General features: G+C 42.6%; 1 protein-coding gene across 2 annotated transcripts; it reads right to left on the bottom strand.

The window, feature by feature from the left end:
* Positions 1-203: 203 nt before the first annotated feature.
* Positions 204-5,136, bottom strand: LOC136470836 (uncharacterized). Of its 2 annotated transcripts, none has more exons than XM_066468570.1 (10): positions 5,008-5,136; positions 4,292-4,474; positions 3,585-3,770; positions 3,349-3,478; positions 3,187-3,267; positions 2,597-2,778; positions 2,136-2,231; positions 1,946-2,039; positions 1,377-1,541; positions 204-1,204 (listed from the first exon to the last, which is right to left on the bottom strand). In XM_066468570.1, exons 2-10 carry the CDS (start codon positions 4,421-4,423, stop codon positions 1,101-1,103), a joined length of 1,170 nt encoding a protein of 389 aa, XP_066324667.1. In that variant the 5' UTR covers positions 4,424-4,474; positions 5,008-5,136; the 3' UTR covers positions 204-1,100. The 2 variants fall into 2 exon arrangements, with proteins under 2 accessions (XP_066324667.1, XP_066324668.1); XM_066468571.1 differs by having other exon boundaries at positions 1,952-2,039.
* Positions 5,137-17,873: the final 12,737 nt, after the last annotated feature.

Below are 17,873 nucleotides of genomic sequence, written 5' to 3'. Positions count from 1 at the left end.
AAAACACAATGGGTGTGCACTAACAAGCCGAAATCTGCCTGTGGCACAACTGCCATTTGGATCCATATCCAGTATCTCGTGTTGCCTGTCGATTCACCTGCCACAGTTTAATCTAACATCACAGTGTTACACAGGCTATTCTATAGCACAACAGTGGTACTAGTCCGGCTCTCATTTCCTGACCCAAACATCCACCACAAACAATGACGGAGCTAGAAAAAAATTATAGCTGGGGCGAGTTATAACACGAAGATGATCGAAAAAACTTATGGCCCAAATCGCATCGTATTCACATACTACATTGCACGAATTATAGCGAAAAAGTTAGAATCACACAAATTATGGCAAAAAGGTGGATGAACAGCACAGGATGTTATCTCAAATTTGCGGAATAAATTGAGGTAACCGGCGGAGCTGCTGCCCCTGCTCTGCTGCTAACCTATCCACGGTCGCGGCCGGCCCCGGCGCCAAGTTCCTCTCCTCCTCCCTCCATCGCTCCTGGCGCGCCGGCGGGCAGACCAGCAGTGGGCCGCGCAGGCACCTGGCGGCGGCCAGCGAGTGGGGTGGCGGTGAGCCACGGCTGGCGGTGGTGGCCGGCGAGTGGGGTGGCAGCGAGACACGACTGGCGCCTAGCAGCGGGCGGCGGCATCCGCGTCGATGCGGAATTGGGGATTCGGGAAGCTGAGCGCGAGCGCCTGATGGTGTTGGTAGATTGAGGATTTGGGGAGCTAAATTGGGCTCTTGTTGGGCACTTGGGCTAATCTAAAGTGACAAAAAAGGCCCAGTTCCCACTGCCCCTGCAAAACGAACCGGTCATCGTCTTTTTCGCTACTCAGTGCTCGTGGCTCGCTCTCGCTCGGCGCCATGTTGCGGCGGCGCAGCCTCTGCTCGGCAGCTCAGCAGCCGAAGCTAAGGAAGAAGAGGGGGTCCGGGGGTCTGGGACGATGCCGTCGGTAGCTGGGGCGGCCGCCCCACCCCGCCGCTAGGGTGGCTCCGTCAGTGACCACAAAAATGTTTGACGGCACACTAGTCTCCAGCAAAATACCAGATATGCCAGGCTGAGCTGGTTTACTCTACTCCATAATTGCAGTGTCAGCCTCTCAGGATAGCTCAGATATGACCCTCTCGCACTTCTCTTCCAAAATCTTCATGGCTTCTGTGAACAGCACCTCCGGGCGCAGACTTCCGGTGGACTCAATGGTGACTAGCGAGGAAACACAATAGCCAACACGGAGGATTAGAATGTTGCAGTGGAAGTACAGCGCTATCGTATCGGACAAAACTTCTGTTCTGCGATACAGTTGTCCAACTATGGAGGTGCGAAACTGAAGACATTTTACTTGAGGTATAAGATGATCGAGTTCTTGAGTACTTACATATGAAGTGGTCTCTAACACGCCGTAGCTCGATTTGCTTCCAGGGCGCAGATGACTCCTGGGCTTCGGACGCGCCCTCGGTGGACTCTTCCGACTCTTCAGGCCTGATACATTCTCTACAGAGTGTGCATGCCCTTGGCTTTGCAACAACTGCCCTCTTTCCACCTGTGTATACAAAAACGTAAGGGTTAATGTGGATGGCTAATAAAACCCAAAAAGTTTATGCAATGGACATCCAGGTCAGTGCTTCGTAAGTTGCTTTTGATCCCTAGCCCTTAAGCATCAACCATGTTCTAATACAGTTTCCAAATGAGAACTTATAAAAACCTGGGATACTACATTTCTTATAATTCTTTGTTGTTCAAACTTGCAATTAGTAATCATCATAAACTTCTATTAGAACAGTGGTTGATACCATTAAAGAGTTTCAAATGCTTCAAACAATCAACTTGCTCCAGCAACCAATGTATAACATCTTGCTGATTGCCACTACAGCTAAATACTGAGTTTCTGACTCCCTTGTTACCTCAAGCTCAGCCTCTTAAAAAAGAAAGGGAAAGAGAAATTACCATTACCCAGGTCTTCAATGTCAAAAACGTTAACTGGGCATTTCTTCACTAGCTCCTCTGCTTGAGCACCTTTAATTTCTTCAAGAATAACAACCTACTTGATAATATAGCAATATAGCATCAGGACACAAGCAACGGATACAGTTTATGCACCATCTTGTGGTAAAATGTGGTAGTGAAACAATTTTACCTCAGGGAGCATTCTGTACCAGGCCGTCGCAACTGGAGACCACTTGGCATGAACTTTCCCAACTCCCTTAACAGCATGTGCCTCGAGTTCAATAGCCTATAAAAGAACAGATTAAATTACAAAGTACAATTACCCTAATGGAAATAATAGACCGTTCGAGGAAAAAGAACTGGTATAATAGACAAATTATCTTGACAAAGTTTAAATCTGGCATGCATAATAAGTCGCAGAATGAATTCCAAGCACCAACATAGTTTATTTCTATGGTATCAGTTAAGGAAAAGCTATTTCCTGCACAAATTAAAACTGTAATTTCCACTGGACTAAAGTTCCATTTTTACCACATGGACTCAATCACGCAACGAAGTGTCTTAACCCAAATATTGAATCAAGAAGTGTAGAAGATGTAGGTAAACCTATTCATTTCATAATGGTGCCAAGAAAACAAGTCACACAGCTACCTGTCCTGGCCCAAGCCTGGCAATAGTAATATCTTTAAACTTCACACCAAGAGGCTTTTCTAAGATCTCCTTTTGGCTTTGACTGAAGGAAGTGAAAGTCTTCTGTTTGTCCCCAGAGTGTGCAGGGGCTGACATGCTTAATTGGCTACCTTCTGGTAACCACTCTAGTTCACTTGATTTCACTGTCACAGACAACCAAGCAGTCAACGAGGAAATCTGGTTTATGCTGACAAGAAAAGAGATATAAGGAGGCAAAGGATCATAAAGTTCAACTATCACAGATATTTTTTTTTTTTTTACTTTATAGCAATATATAATGACAAAGTGCATAAGATGCCAACTTGAGGTAACTAAAATCCATCGACAAGGAAACTACAAATGGAAACTTTAACTTGTCACCACAGTACACATACAAAAGTAAATCGTTTAATAGATGTCACATAAGTCCACATGTGCTTAAATGCGCTTTACAATTTGAGCAATGATATATTCTTCCAATAAGGTAACATTGCCACATGGGGCATGGCATTTCATTTTGAAAGATGACAGGAATCTGTAATCAGCAGACATTGCAGGAAGATAAGGTATACCTGTAATTCGTTGAGAACCCTTTGGACATGAAACATGCAGTTTATAAACAATAGTATTCCTTTCATTTGGGACATCGTTTTCTGTGAAAAGAAAAAGGAACAATAAGATGGCTCTTGTGTTAAATATATTAAGGTGAAGCTAGAGCAATTGAAGGTACTTACCTGAGATATAATCAAAGAGTCTTGGATCTGCATCAAGTGGAATAAGTCCTAGTCTATGTGAAAGAACCTCATCTGCTATAACTGAGGTGTTGTCAACCATGAAGACTTTCTCAATTGCCATAGTAGGAACCTACTAGTTCAGAGGAAGTTTAAATTAACTTATTGATCCAGAACTCTAATACATATGAAGTGCTAAAATAGATAGATTTCAGTTATCTCATAAAACATGCAAATACCTCTGCGATAAGGATTCTCCGGAAAGCATTAGCTATTGATGCATCAATACCAATCATATCAAACTCCATATCATCTTCAGTGAGACGATTTATTTCGATTTTGAAGTTCTTGCAAAACTTCTCCACTGACACGCTATTATCAACTCCCATAGCAGCAAATGTACCCGAGTGTTGGTAACCTTGAGTCTTTTAAACATACAAGAGAAACATAAAATGTAATATATGGGGCCAATAATAGAACTGAATGAAATTCAATATCAACAAAGAGAAAGTTCTTTCAAAAAAATATAAACTATTTCCAAAAATACACAAAAAAAAATCAGTTAAAAATCAGCAAGAACCAAAATGGTTATTTTCAGAGAATTTGTATGAATAGCAGCAAATTCAACAGTGCACTTAACAAGATAGCGAAAAAAAGATCAGGTAAAGAGTAACATGTTCAATCCTTTATCTGAAGAAAAATAGCACACAAAATTAATGGTGAAAAAATAAAAACACTTACTGTATTATGTGATGTAGTCAATTAGACGCATAATGTAAAAATATCTGTGCATATATGTGAAATTAAGTTTGTATGCAAGACAATATATCAAACAGACCAAACAGACAATTTCACAAGGAAACATGTGCAAAGCTAAAGTGATGAAGGTGATCATGATCAACAAATGAAAAGCCATTAAAGAAGAGTGGCATATAAATGTGTGTACATGAATGGGGGCATCATCATTGCAGACAACGCGTGTGCGCTGGAGCTCCAGGTAGTCTGGAAGCTTATTTTCTTGTTGATTGGGCAAATCGTCCACCTCCTTCTTCTTAGATTTAGTCCCCTTCTTTGGCATATTGTCTTCCTCTCGATGCTTCTTTGTTCACTCTTGTACCGCTGTTATGTCCTGTTCCCAATGGAAGAAGGCAGACTATAGTAAGTGAATGTTTGCGCTTGCACAGCACAGATACGGATACATGTGTTGGTACTGGGCTGATAGCCTGATACAGATACACTGAAATTATGGCATTGTTGCCAAAAAAAAAGAACCCAAGAAGCAATTACGTCTTCGTATTTTTTTTAATAAATGAATAAGAGTGCAAATAGCAGTCTACTTAAGCTCTAGTATTACATAGGAGTAACAAGAGTCTCAAATTTATCAAATTATAAAGGGCATTCGGGCAGTGCCGAACTGCAGCTTGCAGTTAGTTCAAGGCTTCAAGCTTCTTCTTCATCCCCAACCAGGGGAGGACCCAATAAAGGACACGGGTGTACACATAACACATGTACACCCGATATAATAAATCGAACCTAGTATACGTAATATATGTATACACTTGTGATTAGTTCAAATCCGAACACAAATAGCCAAGTACATCAAGTTAAGGTTCGGGTGCTCAGTTTCGCACAGCAGGAAGAAAATAGAAGGGGCGGGCATACCTGGTGTGGAGAGTTCTCGTCGCCGGCTAAGGGCACCTGGGCAGCTGGGCGTATGGCGGCGGCGGCGGTCGCCCTAGTTGCCGCGCACGCGAGGTGAAGGGGAGAAGAAATGTGAACGCACGAGAGCAATTCTTCCGGGCCTTGCTTCTCCGCGCGCTCTACTGGGCCGATTTCTATTTCTCTCCTCAGGTGCACGCGCGCAAGACTTTGGGCAGAAAGCAGCCCATGAAACTAGCTCTTTTTTTTTCTCTGTTTCCTTTTTCTTCTTTCCCTTTATTATTTTGCCATGGCCTTGTTTTCTTTTTTTATTTTGCTTACAACTGTTTTTATTTTCATAACTTGTCACTAATAATTATCTTTATTTTTTCAGAACCACTAGGGAAGATTTTTCCCCTTTCTATCACTAACCTAGGGTAAAATTTGTTATTGGTTTCTTTTAAACTTGTGCTCTGATTCATTTTTACATATTGCTGTTTTATTATGTGAATATATCATAAGCATTTTTATCTAAATATGTAGGATTTTTGTTTTATGGTGATGTTGGAACGTTAATCTCTTGATGTTGAAACATTTTTTTTGTCATGCTGAAATAAAATTCTCATGAACATGTAATATTTTGATAGCGTTATGACAAATTGTCAAATGCTTCACAAGTTCACATCTTTTCTTAACACATGATCGTTGCCTTTTATTTTTTGTATAAAAAAAGTATGGTAAGCACTGTTTAATCTCCATGATCTATATTGGCTCTTATATACACACAAAATACCCTTAGTTAATCAAGTTTTATTGGTCATGTTTTCTAAAGTTGTAAGTCCGAGCGACTACTAACTAGAATGAGAATCGTGTGGGTTGGGTTAAGTCATGCGTTCATTCATGCTCATGCATGTGAGCTCCTAGTTTTAGCATCTAACAATCTCTATATATCTTGAAGGTTTTTTGTTTGGATAAGCAGAGAGAGGATCAAGGAGGGAACTCAATCAATAAGATATTGGAGACAAACAACAAGATAGCAATGCCACCACCTCCTGTGCAACCAAACTAAGTCAGACTATATTGTTTGCCCTCGTATTTCAGGATGTCGTGAACATGAAGCAGAAAATGAGAGAAGGGTTTACGATTATGAGAGGTGATAGTCTGGCGACTCAACAGTCGATACAGTCCTTGAGATGTGAAGATGACGGCCACCAAGGGTGAAGACAGTGCCATGCTGACACACATAGCTACCGCAATTTCTGGTTCACTAATTGATCTATCATGGTTTCAATTAGTTTTTGGTTGAGTGTATTAATACTCTTGCATGCCTTCGAGCATTCATTTTATTGCCAGCTCGCTTACACACTACTCCAACTTTATAATTTGGGATGGTTTATATGTCTAATTATGTAATATAAGTTCTTGAACATTTTAAACAACTTCAAATAGAAACAAAATCAATATCAAAGTTGTAGGTCTTGACGATATCTACAACTTTGCTATTAACGTCCTTTTTATTTGAAATCATTTGAATGTCAAAAAAATAAGACAAGATTTGTAAATGTGAAGTTAACAGAAACTTATATAATCACAAGCTTTGTGTATTGAGGTCACTGATTTAAATCTTAGAAATAACCTACCTATCATGCTGAGAGCTTAATATTCAATTCATCAATATGATGAGTAAGGAACAAAGAGCTCTGTTTTGAGTTTAGAAGAAATGTCCAGTTCGTTAGTGTCGCATGCTTGATCATAGCGAAATGATCATACTGGATCTAGTCCAATGGTTCTAGAAGATTACAACTTGCATCTCTAGTATCCTCGATCACGCCTATTTAGACCTGATGAAAAGCCAGGTCTGGTCGGGCCAGAAAAAATGTCGCGTCAAAATCTTTGGTCCAAACTCGACACAACGTCTGAATTGTTTCTCGTTTTTTTTCCAGATTTATGTGTTGGGTCATTTTTTATCAATCGGGTCATGGATCAAAAATTATGACCTGAACCTGACCTGTTGCACCGGTGGGTCAGGTCGTGTGACCCATGATCAGGTTTACTCCTGTTTGCTGGTAAGATCAAAATGTTGGTATGACGTCTTTGTGCACAATGACATCGGCCCGTTCGCTTCGCTGAAAAAACAAGCCAAAATATTATTTCGGCTAATTTGTTGTGAGAGAAAAATAATGTTCCAGCTGAAAAGAGACGGATTATAAGAGAAGCGAACAGAGCCATCCTACCAAGTTGAACATTAATGTATCTAATAACTAAAGAGGAGAGGATTGCGCTAGCCCCTTTTGCTTTGCGGCTATCTACCGAGCATCCATCCGGCCGGACGGGACGGACCCACCTACACCCGCGCCACGTGCGCCTGCGGCCTCGTGCCTCACGCCACGGGCTGCTCTCGCCTCTCATCGCCCGGGCCTTGCGCGCCACGCGCCACTTATGCCTTGCGCCTCACGCTGCACTACGCTGCACCTTGCGTCTCCCGCCCGGACTCGCGCTACGCACAGCCGAGGTCCGACCTCCATGCCGTGGCATCGAGCTCCGTGCCAGCGTCAAGCTCCGCGTCAACGAGCGTCCATTAGAGGGCAGCAAGTAGATGAGCAGATGTTGCAATCGTATGTTTCATGTGTTTCAGATGTATGTTGCATATGTTTCATTTGAATGTTGCAAAAGTAGATCTGGTGTTGCATATGTTGCAATGGCTATACACGTATGTTGCAAGTGTATGTTTCAGATGTTTCAAACGTATATTGCAAGTATTTTATATCGATGTTGCATATGTTGCACTGGCTATCCGTATGTTGCAAGTGTATGTTTGGACTGTTTTAACTGTTTCAAATGTATGTTGCAAGTGTTTTATCTGGACGTTGCATATGTTGCAGTGCCCACACACATATATTGCAAGCGTAAGTTGTAAATGTTTCATCTATTTCGGACGTATGTTGTAGCAAACACTTTATGTTGCAAGTGTTTCATGAGCAGGCGCGGCAAGGGGGCGTAGGCGAAGGTGGTCCACTCAGGCGCAGCGGTCCCCACGTGCGTGTAGGAAGCAAAGCAGGTGCAGAGCATAAAGCTGTATCCATGGACGTGGCAGCAGGCGCAGAGCACGATGCTGCATCCATGGATGGGCAGCAGGCATGGAGCACGAAGCTACATCCAGTACCCAGTCATCACACATTGATGCTCTTTCCTAATGAAAGAAGGGCTCCGCTCTCTCTCTCTATATATATATCTTATTATTCATAGCTTGGACATGCAGGGCAAATGAAATTTGCAGCCTAGAAGCAAAATATCCTGTTCACTTTGGCATGAAGAATCTCTCGTTTATGTTTTACATAGACACGGAGGGAGTCAGTGAGAAACAAGTTTCCAGTTTCAAGCATATTTCAGCTTGTTGCGCAAGAGAAGTACCCCTCAGTTCCAATTATAAAGCGTTTCGATATTTCTAGATACATAGCTTTTGCTATATACTTATAAATGCACTATGTCTAGATCAATCTATAGTAAAAATAATGTATCTAGAAAACTTATATAGTATCTTATAATTTAGAACAGAGGGAGTAGCAACTATTTAGTACATTTAGTAGTTATTGTTTGGCACCATATCTATACTTTTGATCTCACTGTGCTGAGAAAAGAATATCATCAGTTCTTGATGTGTCCGAACAAAACATGACGGATCCATCAAGGTTATCATGGATATCATGCATCATGCTTATAGGAAGAAAAGTTATTAATAACCAAGCAGGGAACCTCCGTCGCTTTGCGGTACTTGGTTCTGGTTTCTCAAGATTTCTATACTAATTGCTGTGTTGCTTTGTGACATGACCAAACTTCTCCCAGTCCCAGCTCCAGGTCTTGAGGGCATCTGTCATACATTTCAGTTGTCCACCAGGACTCCCAATCACTCCCCGGGCTACGACACAGCCAGGCTTTTTCTACTACAATATCCAATGATTCTGACAGCTCCGATCCCACATAATTCCATACCTGAAAAGTCTTTTGAGGCTCACGCAGCCGATCCTCTGGTTCTGTGCATGACCTTATGAAACAATATGTCCCTGGAGATGCTGATCCTTGTCCAAAAAATAAATCTCTTTGCTATAGCCATATGTGCTGTTTCCTGACGAGGCATTATACGGCATGCATTCAATATCTTGAGTGCCAGCTTAACTTGATCGAGCATTTTCAGCTGTCGTGTTGCTTCAATTATTTTTTTCCTGATAATTGCCTCTCAAATTATGAAGGTCAACGCTCCTCCAGTCCTCGTACACAATTGCGATGCGTAAGTAGCAATTTCACTGCCTCCTTAAACAAATTCTGGCACTGTTCATGTCAACTTTGACAAATCTCAATATTTTGGTCTGAATTCGGATCTATCAAAACAGCTTTCTGTTCAACGGCTACTGGTGCACACCCTTCTTGCCGGACCTCCACCGACGAAGGCCCGTTCTACTCGCCGCGTCGCCTGACCATGCCGTTCATGACGGGAAGTTCTCAGCACCACATCATCCAGATCGGCGTCCACCCCGCCGCGTTCATGCTCCCTACCGTGTTGGACCTGCTGTTCCGTCGCTCCGGCGACTCGTTCTCGGCAACAGGGAACCAGACCGTAGCCGACATACACACCGCAGCAACAGGGAGGGCGACACAGGACAAGAGTTTTGCATATCCGGTGATCGGACTGATGGATGTGTATTTTTGCTGGTTCCAGTGCTCCAGCGATTGTACATGTTATGGCTTAACTTATACCACCCATTCATGAGTAATGACGAGAAGTTATGTCAAATTCTGATTTGAAACCATATATAAAGCTTGTCTAGAGAGAAAAATGGAAGAACAGACAAAATCTTCAGGGTGATACACAAGAGTACCATGAAAAGGCACGATCGTAGCACGCCATCCGAGGATCTATCTAGAAGATGGGCATCGCATCAATAAGGAGTTAAGGACTAAACCTAACTAGTTCAAAGTAGCTAGGTACACCTTTGACCACTTATGTGAACCAGCCACACATGTTCTCAAAATCTAGGTGCGCAGTGTTTGAAAACTAGGTGTGACTTTCTCTAGTAATGCAAACATCCACTTGCTGTCCACTTGCTTTTGTAGCTCTATCGCCCTCCCAGGCACATTGTGGCATGTAGGATTCCTCCAATATATCAACAGGAAACTATTAATAATAAAGAAAAAGTATATCTGGTTTGATCACTATTATACAAATTTTCTTCTTTTTGTGAGCTTTCAATGTGTTCAAAGATACTTAAATATCCACTATTTTAAACTGATGTTGTAATAACTTTGTTATAAAACATTTGTGATGTACTCAAACTATGTATGGCATATTGTTGGATACCAATTCTGAATGTGATGAAAATGTGGACGATTCGAGTTCTCCCTTCGGATGGGCTCAATGGAGTTGAAGTGTGTTTAGTGTTGTAATGGTGACACGCACATTTGAGTTATTTCATCACAGGAAAAAGTTTAGGTCTTAGAATCCTTGCTTAAGGGTTAAGGTATCGCTAAGAAACAAAATTGCAGTTTCGACATTTGGCCCGGAACCGCCCAAGACAGTTTTGGTATTTAGCCAAAAGAACCCCTGTGTGAGTTAGTGTTTCAGAAGAGATTAGCATCAGATTTGACATTTAGCCCACAAATAATGCACGGCAAATTTTGGTATCTACTAGCAAAAATCAAAACCATTTACTGATGAGTTAAGGTTTCATAATGAAATAAACCAAATATAGTTTATCTACTATAAACTCTCTCTAATACAATTAATATCTACTATATAAACTCTCTATGGGAACAATTAAAAACAAAAATTAGGGGTTAACTCGCTGAAAAATCACACTACTTGTGTGCTACTCTACAACTGTTATCCATCTCCGTTCCCTTCCGACGATGGGCCAGAGTAGTCGGCGTGAAGGTTGAAGGACAAGGCCACAGGGCGAACCTACGCTAATTCGTAGGGGTGAGATGACCCCGACGACTTTTGTTGGGCGGCCTCTTGTGTACCTTGCCGCTCGTGAGTCGTGTCCAGCTGCTGCTGCTTCTTCTTCTTCTTTTTTGAGAGGAGCCGGGTTTTATCTCACATATGATAGAATATTACACTGTTTTCCTTGCAACGACACCCTTGAGAAAAACAAAAAATACATTCAAGTCCTTGCAAGGATCTCCCGGCCGTCTTCGTCGTCGGCAACCGGCCGGATGAGCCGAACAACGAACCACCGCTGCATGAAGAAGAAGAGGAACTCGCCGACGAGAGAGTCGTGAGTCGTGACCAGCTATGACCCCGGCAAAAAATAAAAAGGAAATACGGCCCCGACAGTCCCTCGTAATCAACCAGCAGGCCGGCGAGTTGGAAGCCCACGTCCGTCCAGCTACTAAAACCTGCTGCAAGAGCCCCGAACAGCCAGAAGTGACAACTTGTACCGCAATCACCAGTACGAGGTAATTCGGAGCCCAGATCCAATGTCTCCCTGTTTAGTGTCTGCAGCTAGACGCATCCCGGTCTCCTGCCTAATAATTTGAGATGCTTAGGTTTTTTTTTTCAGCAGGGATTGAAGGAAGCAAACAAAGGAATTTTGCTTACGTTGCAACAGCCAACAAAGTGTGTTCTTCAACGTTCCTCGTTCTAGCAAAATGTCATGTAAGGAAATTATTAGTGATTGTTGTTCCTATAGTGTCACTACTTGTGTGCATGAAATATATGCTTTTGTGTTTAATTTTGTTCAATAATTTTGTAGGAAATGAAAGCAAAATGGAATGATTTCTGAAAAGGATATTGACCCCAGCAAATGATAAAGACAATCCTGATGGAGGCACTTTAAGAAGAGATGGCACTGAGAATCTTGATCAGGCACTTCACGAGGAGAGCAAATGCAACGAACACCAATCAGGTCTTGTTTGGATGTTGTCGGATTCACCTTAATCCACCCTAACACATGTGGATTGATGTGTATTTGACTGCATCCAAACAAGGCCTTATAGGACTCATCCTTCTCCCTGAATCTCACAGCGTGAGGTAAATTTTGATGAGCTTCCACATGATCCAGCAATAAAAAAAAGGTTATTATGAGGAATGCTGAACTTGTGGCTCCAGACATTCAGAAGGATATTGCAAACTGTTTTGCTGCGGTAAGAAAAAATATACTTCTTTGCTTTTGTTCAAAAATTAAATAATATTGTCTATTTCAATATTTCATAGGCTATATGTAGGTGAATTAATTGTTCCCATTTTTTCAGATATTAGCGAAATCTGTTGTAAAGAGCTTATTTTACCACATCCTGTTATTCCTAACTTCATCTCGATATTAATTCTTACTTTCTGTTATAATGTCAACGATATTAAATATCTATTACTATGCACGGGTTAATAGAGTTATGTGTATATGCTGACCCCGGCGGCAACTTATCCACCCCCGGATCCTTACAACTTTACCCCAAAGTCACTTATACAAAATGAATGATACTTTCATTTAATTTTGTATTTACTTTTGAGAATCTTGTAATAAAAACTTGAGCCCATAATGATTTTAGATGCAAAAATTTTGAACTACGAAGTTTTAGATACCATCGAGTACTATAATTTTTGTTTAGGTCGTCTCTCCATCTGAGGTCATTTGAATTTTTCAAAAAAAAATCAAAATATGAGAACTTGGCCCTAAATGATTTCAAATGAAAATGTTATCAACTACAAAGTTGTATATGTCTTTGATCTATACAAGTTTGATATAAAGTTTGTTTTCATCCGATTTGATTTGAAAAGGTTATGAATTTTTTTAACGTTATATCTATTTTTACAGGTGGGACACATTGTCAACCGCCTCTACAAATCAATTTATAGACAAATGTAAAATGACTCTATTTCTAGAGGCAGTTGGGATTTCCAATCATCTCTAAAAAATAGAGAGTATTCTTAGAGAAGACTAGAAACACCAACCGTCTCTATAAGTGGATTTCAACCAATTTTTAGATAGATTTTTTATTGAGCCATCTCTGGGGCAAAAAAAAAAAGAGATGTCTTTAAAGTTATTCTTGTAGTAGTGAATCTTTCATGGGATGCTTGGACAGTCTGGTCTTGTACTCTTGTTTGGTTCAGACTCTAGCCTAGCCGTGACAGTGTGCGAAATTGGATCCCCCGAGAGTGCAGCATGGGCCGCACAGTTCTCCCACGCTGTGAACCAAAATAGTCCTAGAGAGCCTTGGGTTTGACGAAATTTCACTACGAAAAAAGAAGAATCAGAAACATGGAGATGGGAAGAAGGAGCAGATCCCACTTTCTTGGTAATGCACACACCAATTTGACCAAGTGCAACAACACTTTCAACAGTTCATGTCTAGCAAGAATCCTTGCAAACAAACAAAATAGCAGTTTTAACATTTAGCCTGCAAACCATCCATGATTGGTAATTTAGCCAAAAGAACCCTTACTTACTTCGGGTACAAAGTTTCAAAAAATGCAGGTTAGTTTTGGTATGTAGCTAAGGAAATCATTTACTTACAAGTTAAGGTTTCATTACTTATAAGTTACGATTTCATAATGAAAGAAACTAAATTGCAAAACAAGCATAAAGCTGAAAAAACAACAAAATCGCAAAACTATGGTGGTCGATAAGGGGATCTAGAACACGAAAAGACTACTTACACTACATGAAACACTCTAAGCTGAATTCTATATTCTGACCAACAAAATTAAAATTGGCAGGGCGGTGGCCCAATCCAATACATGCTCTGTTTGTATTGATATAGGAGAAGAAAATTTAAAATTATTATATCTATGTAAAGTCATAACTAGGCAAAAAAACAACATAAAAACAACTAGACAACATGTTGTACATCAAAAATAGCATATGTTAAACCCATCCTGATCAAGAAATGAGAAGACAACCAAGCACTGAATTGACTGGCGTTAACTGTGACAAAATGTTGCTAGGCCATGAAAAAGCCACAAATGCTTCACCCCATAGAAGTTGATGGTGAGATAGAAGAAATCATTTCCCAACCACAAGAGTATACGATGAGCCGCAAGTAAGATGGAGAGGCATGATGGAATTCACTAAAGCAACGACACAGAGATCTTTTGGAAAGCCTCTGCAACAACATATGCATGAGATGAGCCACCCGATGGGTTGTTCATTTGCCACGTGTGTCTAACAAGCGAGGAGCCCTTCTTTCATTACTTCCGTTCTTAGTGACCAACCCACAGATTGAGATGGTGTAGGATCGAGATGGCGACTAGAGGGTGTGAATAGTCCTTTCAAAAATTAATCGCGCTGGCTAACCAAAACAAATACGGAATTACAATAATCAGTCTAGTTAAGGCTACACCTCTCTATCTAAGTTCACAAGCACCTTATAAAGATCCTAATTAACTAACAAAGGTGCCGGGCTAGCTAGAGCTCACATATCCAATTCTAGGAGCAAGGCCACACAAACTTATGCCACTAGTATTTTACACACCGGGGAGCTCCTACATAATTCTAGTAAGCCAAAACACAAAGCTCCTAAGCTCACTAGCAATGCTCAATAACAAGGCAACCAATGTCAAATTAGAGAGCGTAAATACTTAGCTACACAAACTACGTAATGTGACTAACAATGTTACACATACCAAATTAGCCACGCAAGAAAGCTACTTCTATACTACACAAGTAAGAAGATAACTAGTGAGCTACACAAGCTAACTAATTACGAGACCAACTACACAAGCACAATGTATATGAAAGTAATTATAAGCTTATGCAGGGGGATTGCAAACGGGAAGAATAATGTTGACACGGTGATTTTCTCCCGAGGTTCACGTGTTTACCAACACGCTACATCATTATTCTGTCGACCGCTCACTTGGTGTGTCGACACGCTACGTTTCCCGTTATATTATATCTTCCTCTATTTGCCCTTATTAATAAGCCCATGTTTAGTTCCAACCCAAAATCCTAAAAAGTGCTACAGTAGCCATCACATCGAATGTTTGCGGCCCGTGCATGGAGCATTAAATGTAGACGAAAAAAAAACAAATTGCACAGTTTGGTGGAAAATTACGAGACGAACGTTTTGAGCCTAATTAGTCCATATTTGAACACTAATTAACAAATAAAAACGAAAGTGCTACAGTAACCTTAAATTTTAACTTTCTGGAACTAAACACGCGCTAAATAGCCTGTTGGGCGCCCATTCGATGAATATCCCTCTCTGTCCAACCGGTTATCGAGGCACGTTCCTAGGGCGTCCGCAGTGGGCGTGTCGTAGACGTTCCTATACAATTAATGCTGGTATGGAACCGGGATCTGTACACTGTGAGCATGGTTCGACAGAGCACCAGCTCCTATCCAGAGAACCGACTCGCGAACAATAAACAACTATATCTATGTGACTGATATAAACAGCAACATGTTTCTGTGTGGACGAGAGTTACGCGATCGTGTGTGTTTTTATGCGTGAGACTCACATTTAGATCCATCGAACACTGCAAGCAAGGTAACACGTGACGTCTAATCGATCCTATGATGTATATAGAACCAACCCCCGTATATATCTGTACATTGGAGACGCTTTAGGGCCCGTTCGGTTACAGTAGAAACAGTCCATGAATTAATTCCACTCATGAAGTATATATAATTTTAACTAGCATTTCGGCCAAGATTTTTTTTCGGTGTAACGAACGGTCACAGGTTCACTCCTTCTCGCTCGCGTGTTTTTGTTGCGTGGGCTGCATTTTTTGTGATTTTTGTACACAGCGCTAGAAACAAAGAGGCCGCGGGGGGCAGACTCTCGTTTAATCTCATGGTGGACCAGATAAAACGAACTGCTTTCAGAAAACTCTCAAAACCATTAGAACAAACTTATTTCAGGGATGAGGAAGTACTCATCAATTTAATAACCTTCAATTCAATCATCACTAGTAATATTAGCCATTGAATACTGTGATACTGTGCAACATTGTGTTATTATTTGGATAAGATCTTATCCAACAGAACGCCTCTGAAGATGTCAAGATGCTGATCCTCGTCCAAATAAACCTCTCTGCTGCTCACCACTTTGTGTTATTGTTTTCTGACGAAGCATCTGACATTTCTCGAGGACCAACTTTTGCCGAACACAGTGAGATCAAGTGTATGGTGCCAAATTCCAACTAGAATGTACTAAGTGCTTTCATGCTAAAAAAATGTACTAAGTGGTTCCTTTTTCCTCAATAAGCTCAAATGCGCCTAAGACTAACTAACTTTGTGTTTCTCCTCCATGTCTATGTATATGAGAGACTCTTCATACCATAGTGAACGGAGCATTTCTCTTCCGGACGCTGGGTATAGTGATCTTTGGAAAGTTTTTGCAACAACGAATGCATGAGCCGGCTAGTAGGCTGTTCATTTGCTACACATGTCTAACAAACTTGGAACCCTTCTTTCACTACTGTATGCATGACTAGCCACTATATATATCTATATATGGGTTTAGTTTAAACGAAACAAAGTAAGAATACTGTTGTAACATGGCTTTGGCGGGTGGCGAAGGCCCCCCACAGCGGAGTGTCGCCAAGGCGTCTTCGAGCGTCTTAGGGCGGAGACCCGGCGCTGACTAAAGGAACTTTCCCGGCTATGCTCGAAGGGTGCTGAATCTCCTTTTTATCGCGGACTCCGCCAAGGCCAGGCACGCATCCCGCCGACCGCTCAGGCGGGCGTCTCCGGTATCACGGGCAGAGGCCGCCTTATCTCTAAACTAATCAAACAGACGATCTTGCCTAAGTGTGCGCAGGTACTCAAGCGCAGGCGCTCGCGGTCCGCACGAGCGCGCCAACATGGCCCCTACGCGGCCGGGCGGAGACCTACGGATGATGTCTCCGCCCGGACCGGCGGAGACTCTCCAAGGCGACGGCGCGCCCATGAGGGCGGAGGCCAGCGGCCGGGCGGAGACCCGCGGATGATGCCTCCGCCCGGACCGGCGAAGATTCTCCAAGGCAACGGCGCGCCCCTGAAGGCGGAGGCCAGCGGCGAGAACCATGGCCCCCGCGCGGCCGGGCGGTGACCCGCGGGTAATGTCTCCGACTGTCCGGCGGAGACCCGCCAAGGCAGCGACGCGCCCCGGGAGATGAAGGCCAGCGCCGGGGACCCAGGCCTTTGGGCCGAAGACCGAGCTACAGTGGGCCGGCTGCTCATGGAAGCCCATCACTTGAAGACGGTATGGCAGGATTGCCCCGCAAACAAGAGGCTAGCGGCGGCGGAATATTCCAGGAATGTACTGTAGCAGTTGAGGGGCATTGTAATAAATTATGTTATGTAGTAGTTGAGTCCTATAAATAGGGGACACTTGTAACCGTGGGTGTTGGGGGGTGGACGAATTAATGAAACCATAGCTTTCCGTGTCATTTCCTTACTCACCACTCTCCCCCTTATCGTTCTTATCCCGAGCCTCCGCCCGAGGCCGACCGTCCGACGGGCGGAGGCCTCGGTCTCTTCCACGTAGTTTGAAACCACTAGTTTCAACATTGGCGCCCACCGTGGTTGGGCCAAGGCAAACCAACGATGGCAGGGAAAAGAAAGACCACCACCAGAGCAGCAGTGACCACGAGTTAGCGAGGAAGGCCTAGGCGCAACATTCGTAGCGCCTACGCAACCTTGCCAGCGGAGGATGACACCAGAGCAGATGCCCAGGGTCAACCACCGGAACCCCAAAACCGAGAGATTCAAGATCCGGAGGCCCAACCAAACTCAGCCACAGCACTCGAGCAAGAACTGCAACAGCTGCAAGCACAGTTGCAAAGAGCGCAACAAGAGAGGGACAGAATGGCAGCAGCATTCGTAGCTAATCAGCAAGCTATTCAAGCGTCAACACAAGCAGCAGAAATAAGGCAGCAGTTGGCAGTCCTACATGCTGAGATGCTAAGTATGCAG

This window comes from Miscanthus floridulus, chromosome 8 (assembly GCF_019320115.1).
Source record: "Miscanthus floridulus cultivar M001 chromosome 8, ASM1932011v1, whole genome shotgun sequence".
Classification (NCBI taxonomy): Eukaryota; Viridiplantae; Streptophyta; class Magnoliopsida; order Poales; family Poaceae; genus Miscanthus; species Miscanthus floridulus.
Note: the sequence above shows the minus strand (reverse complement) of the source record. Positions and strands in the feature narration are given on the sequence as shown.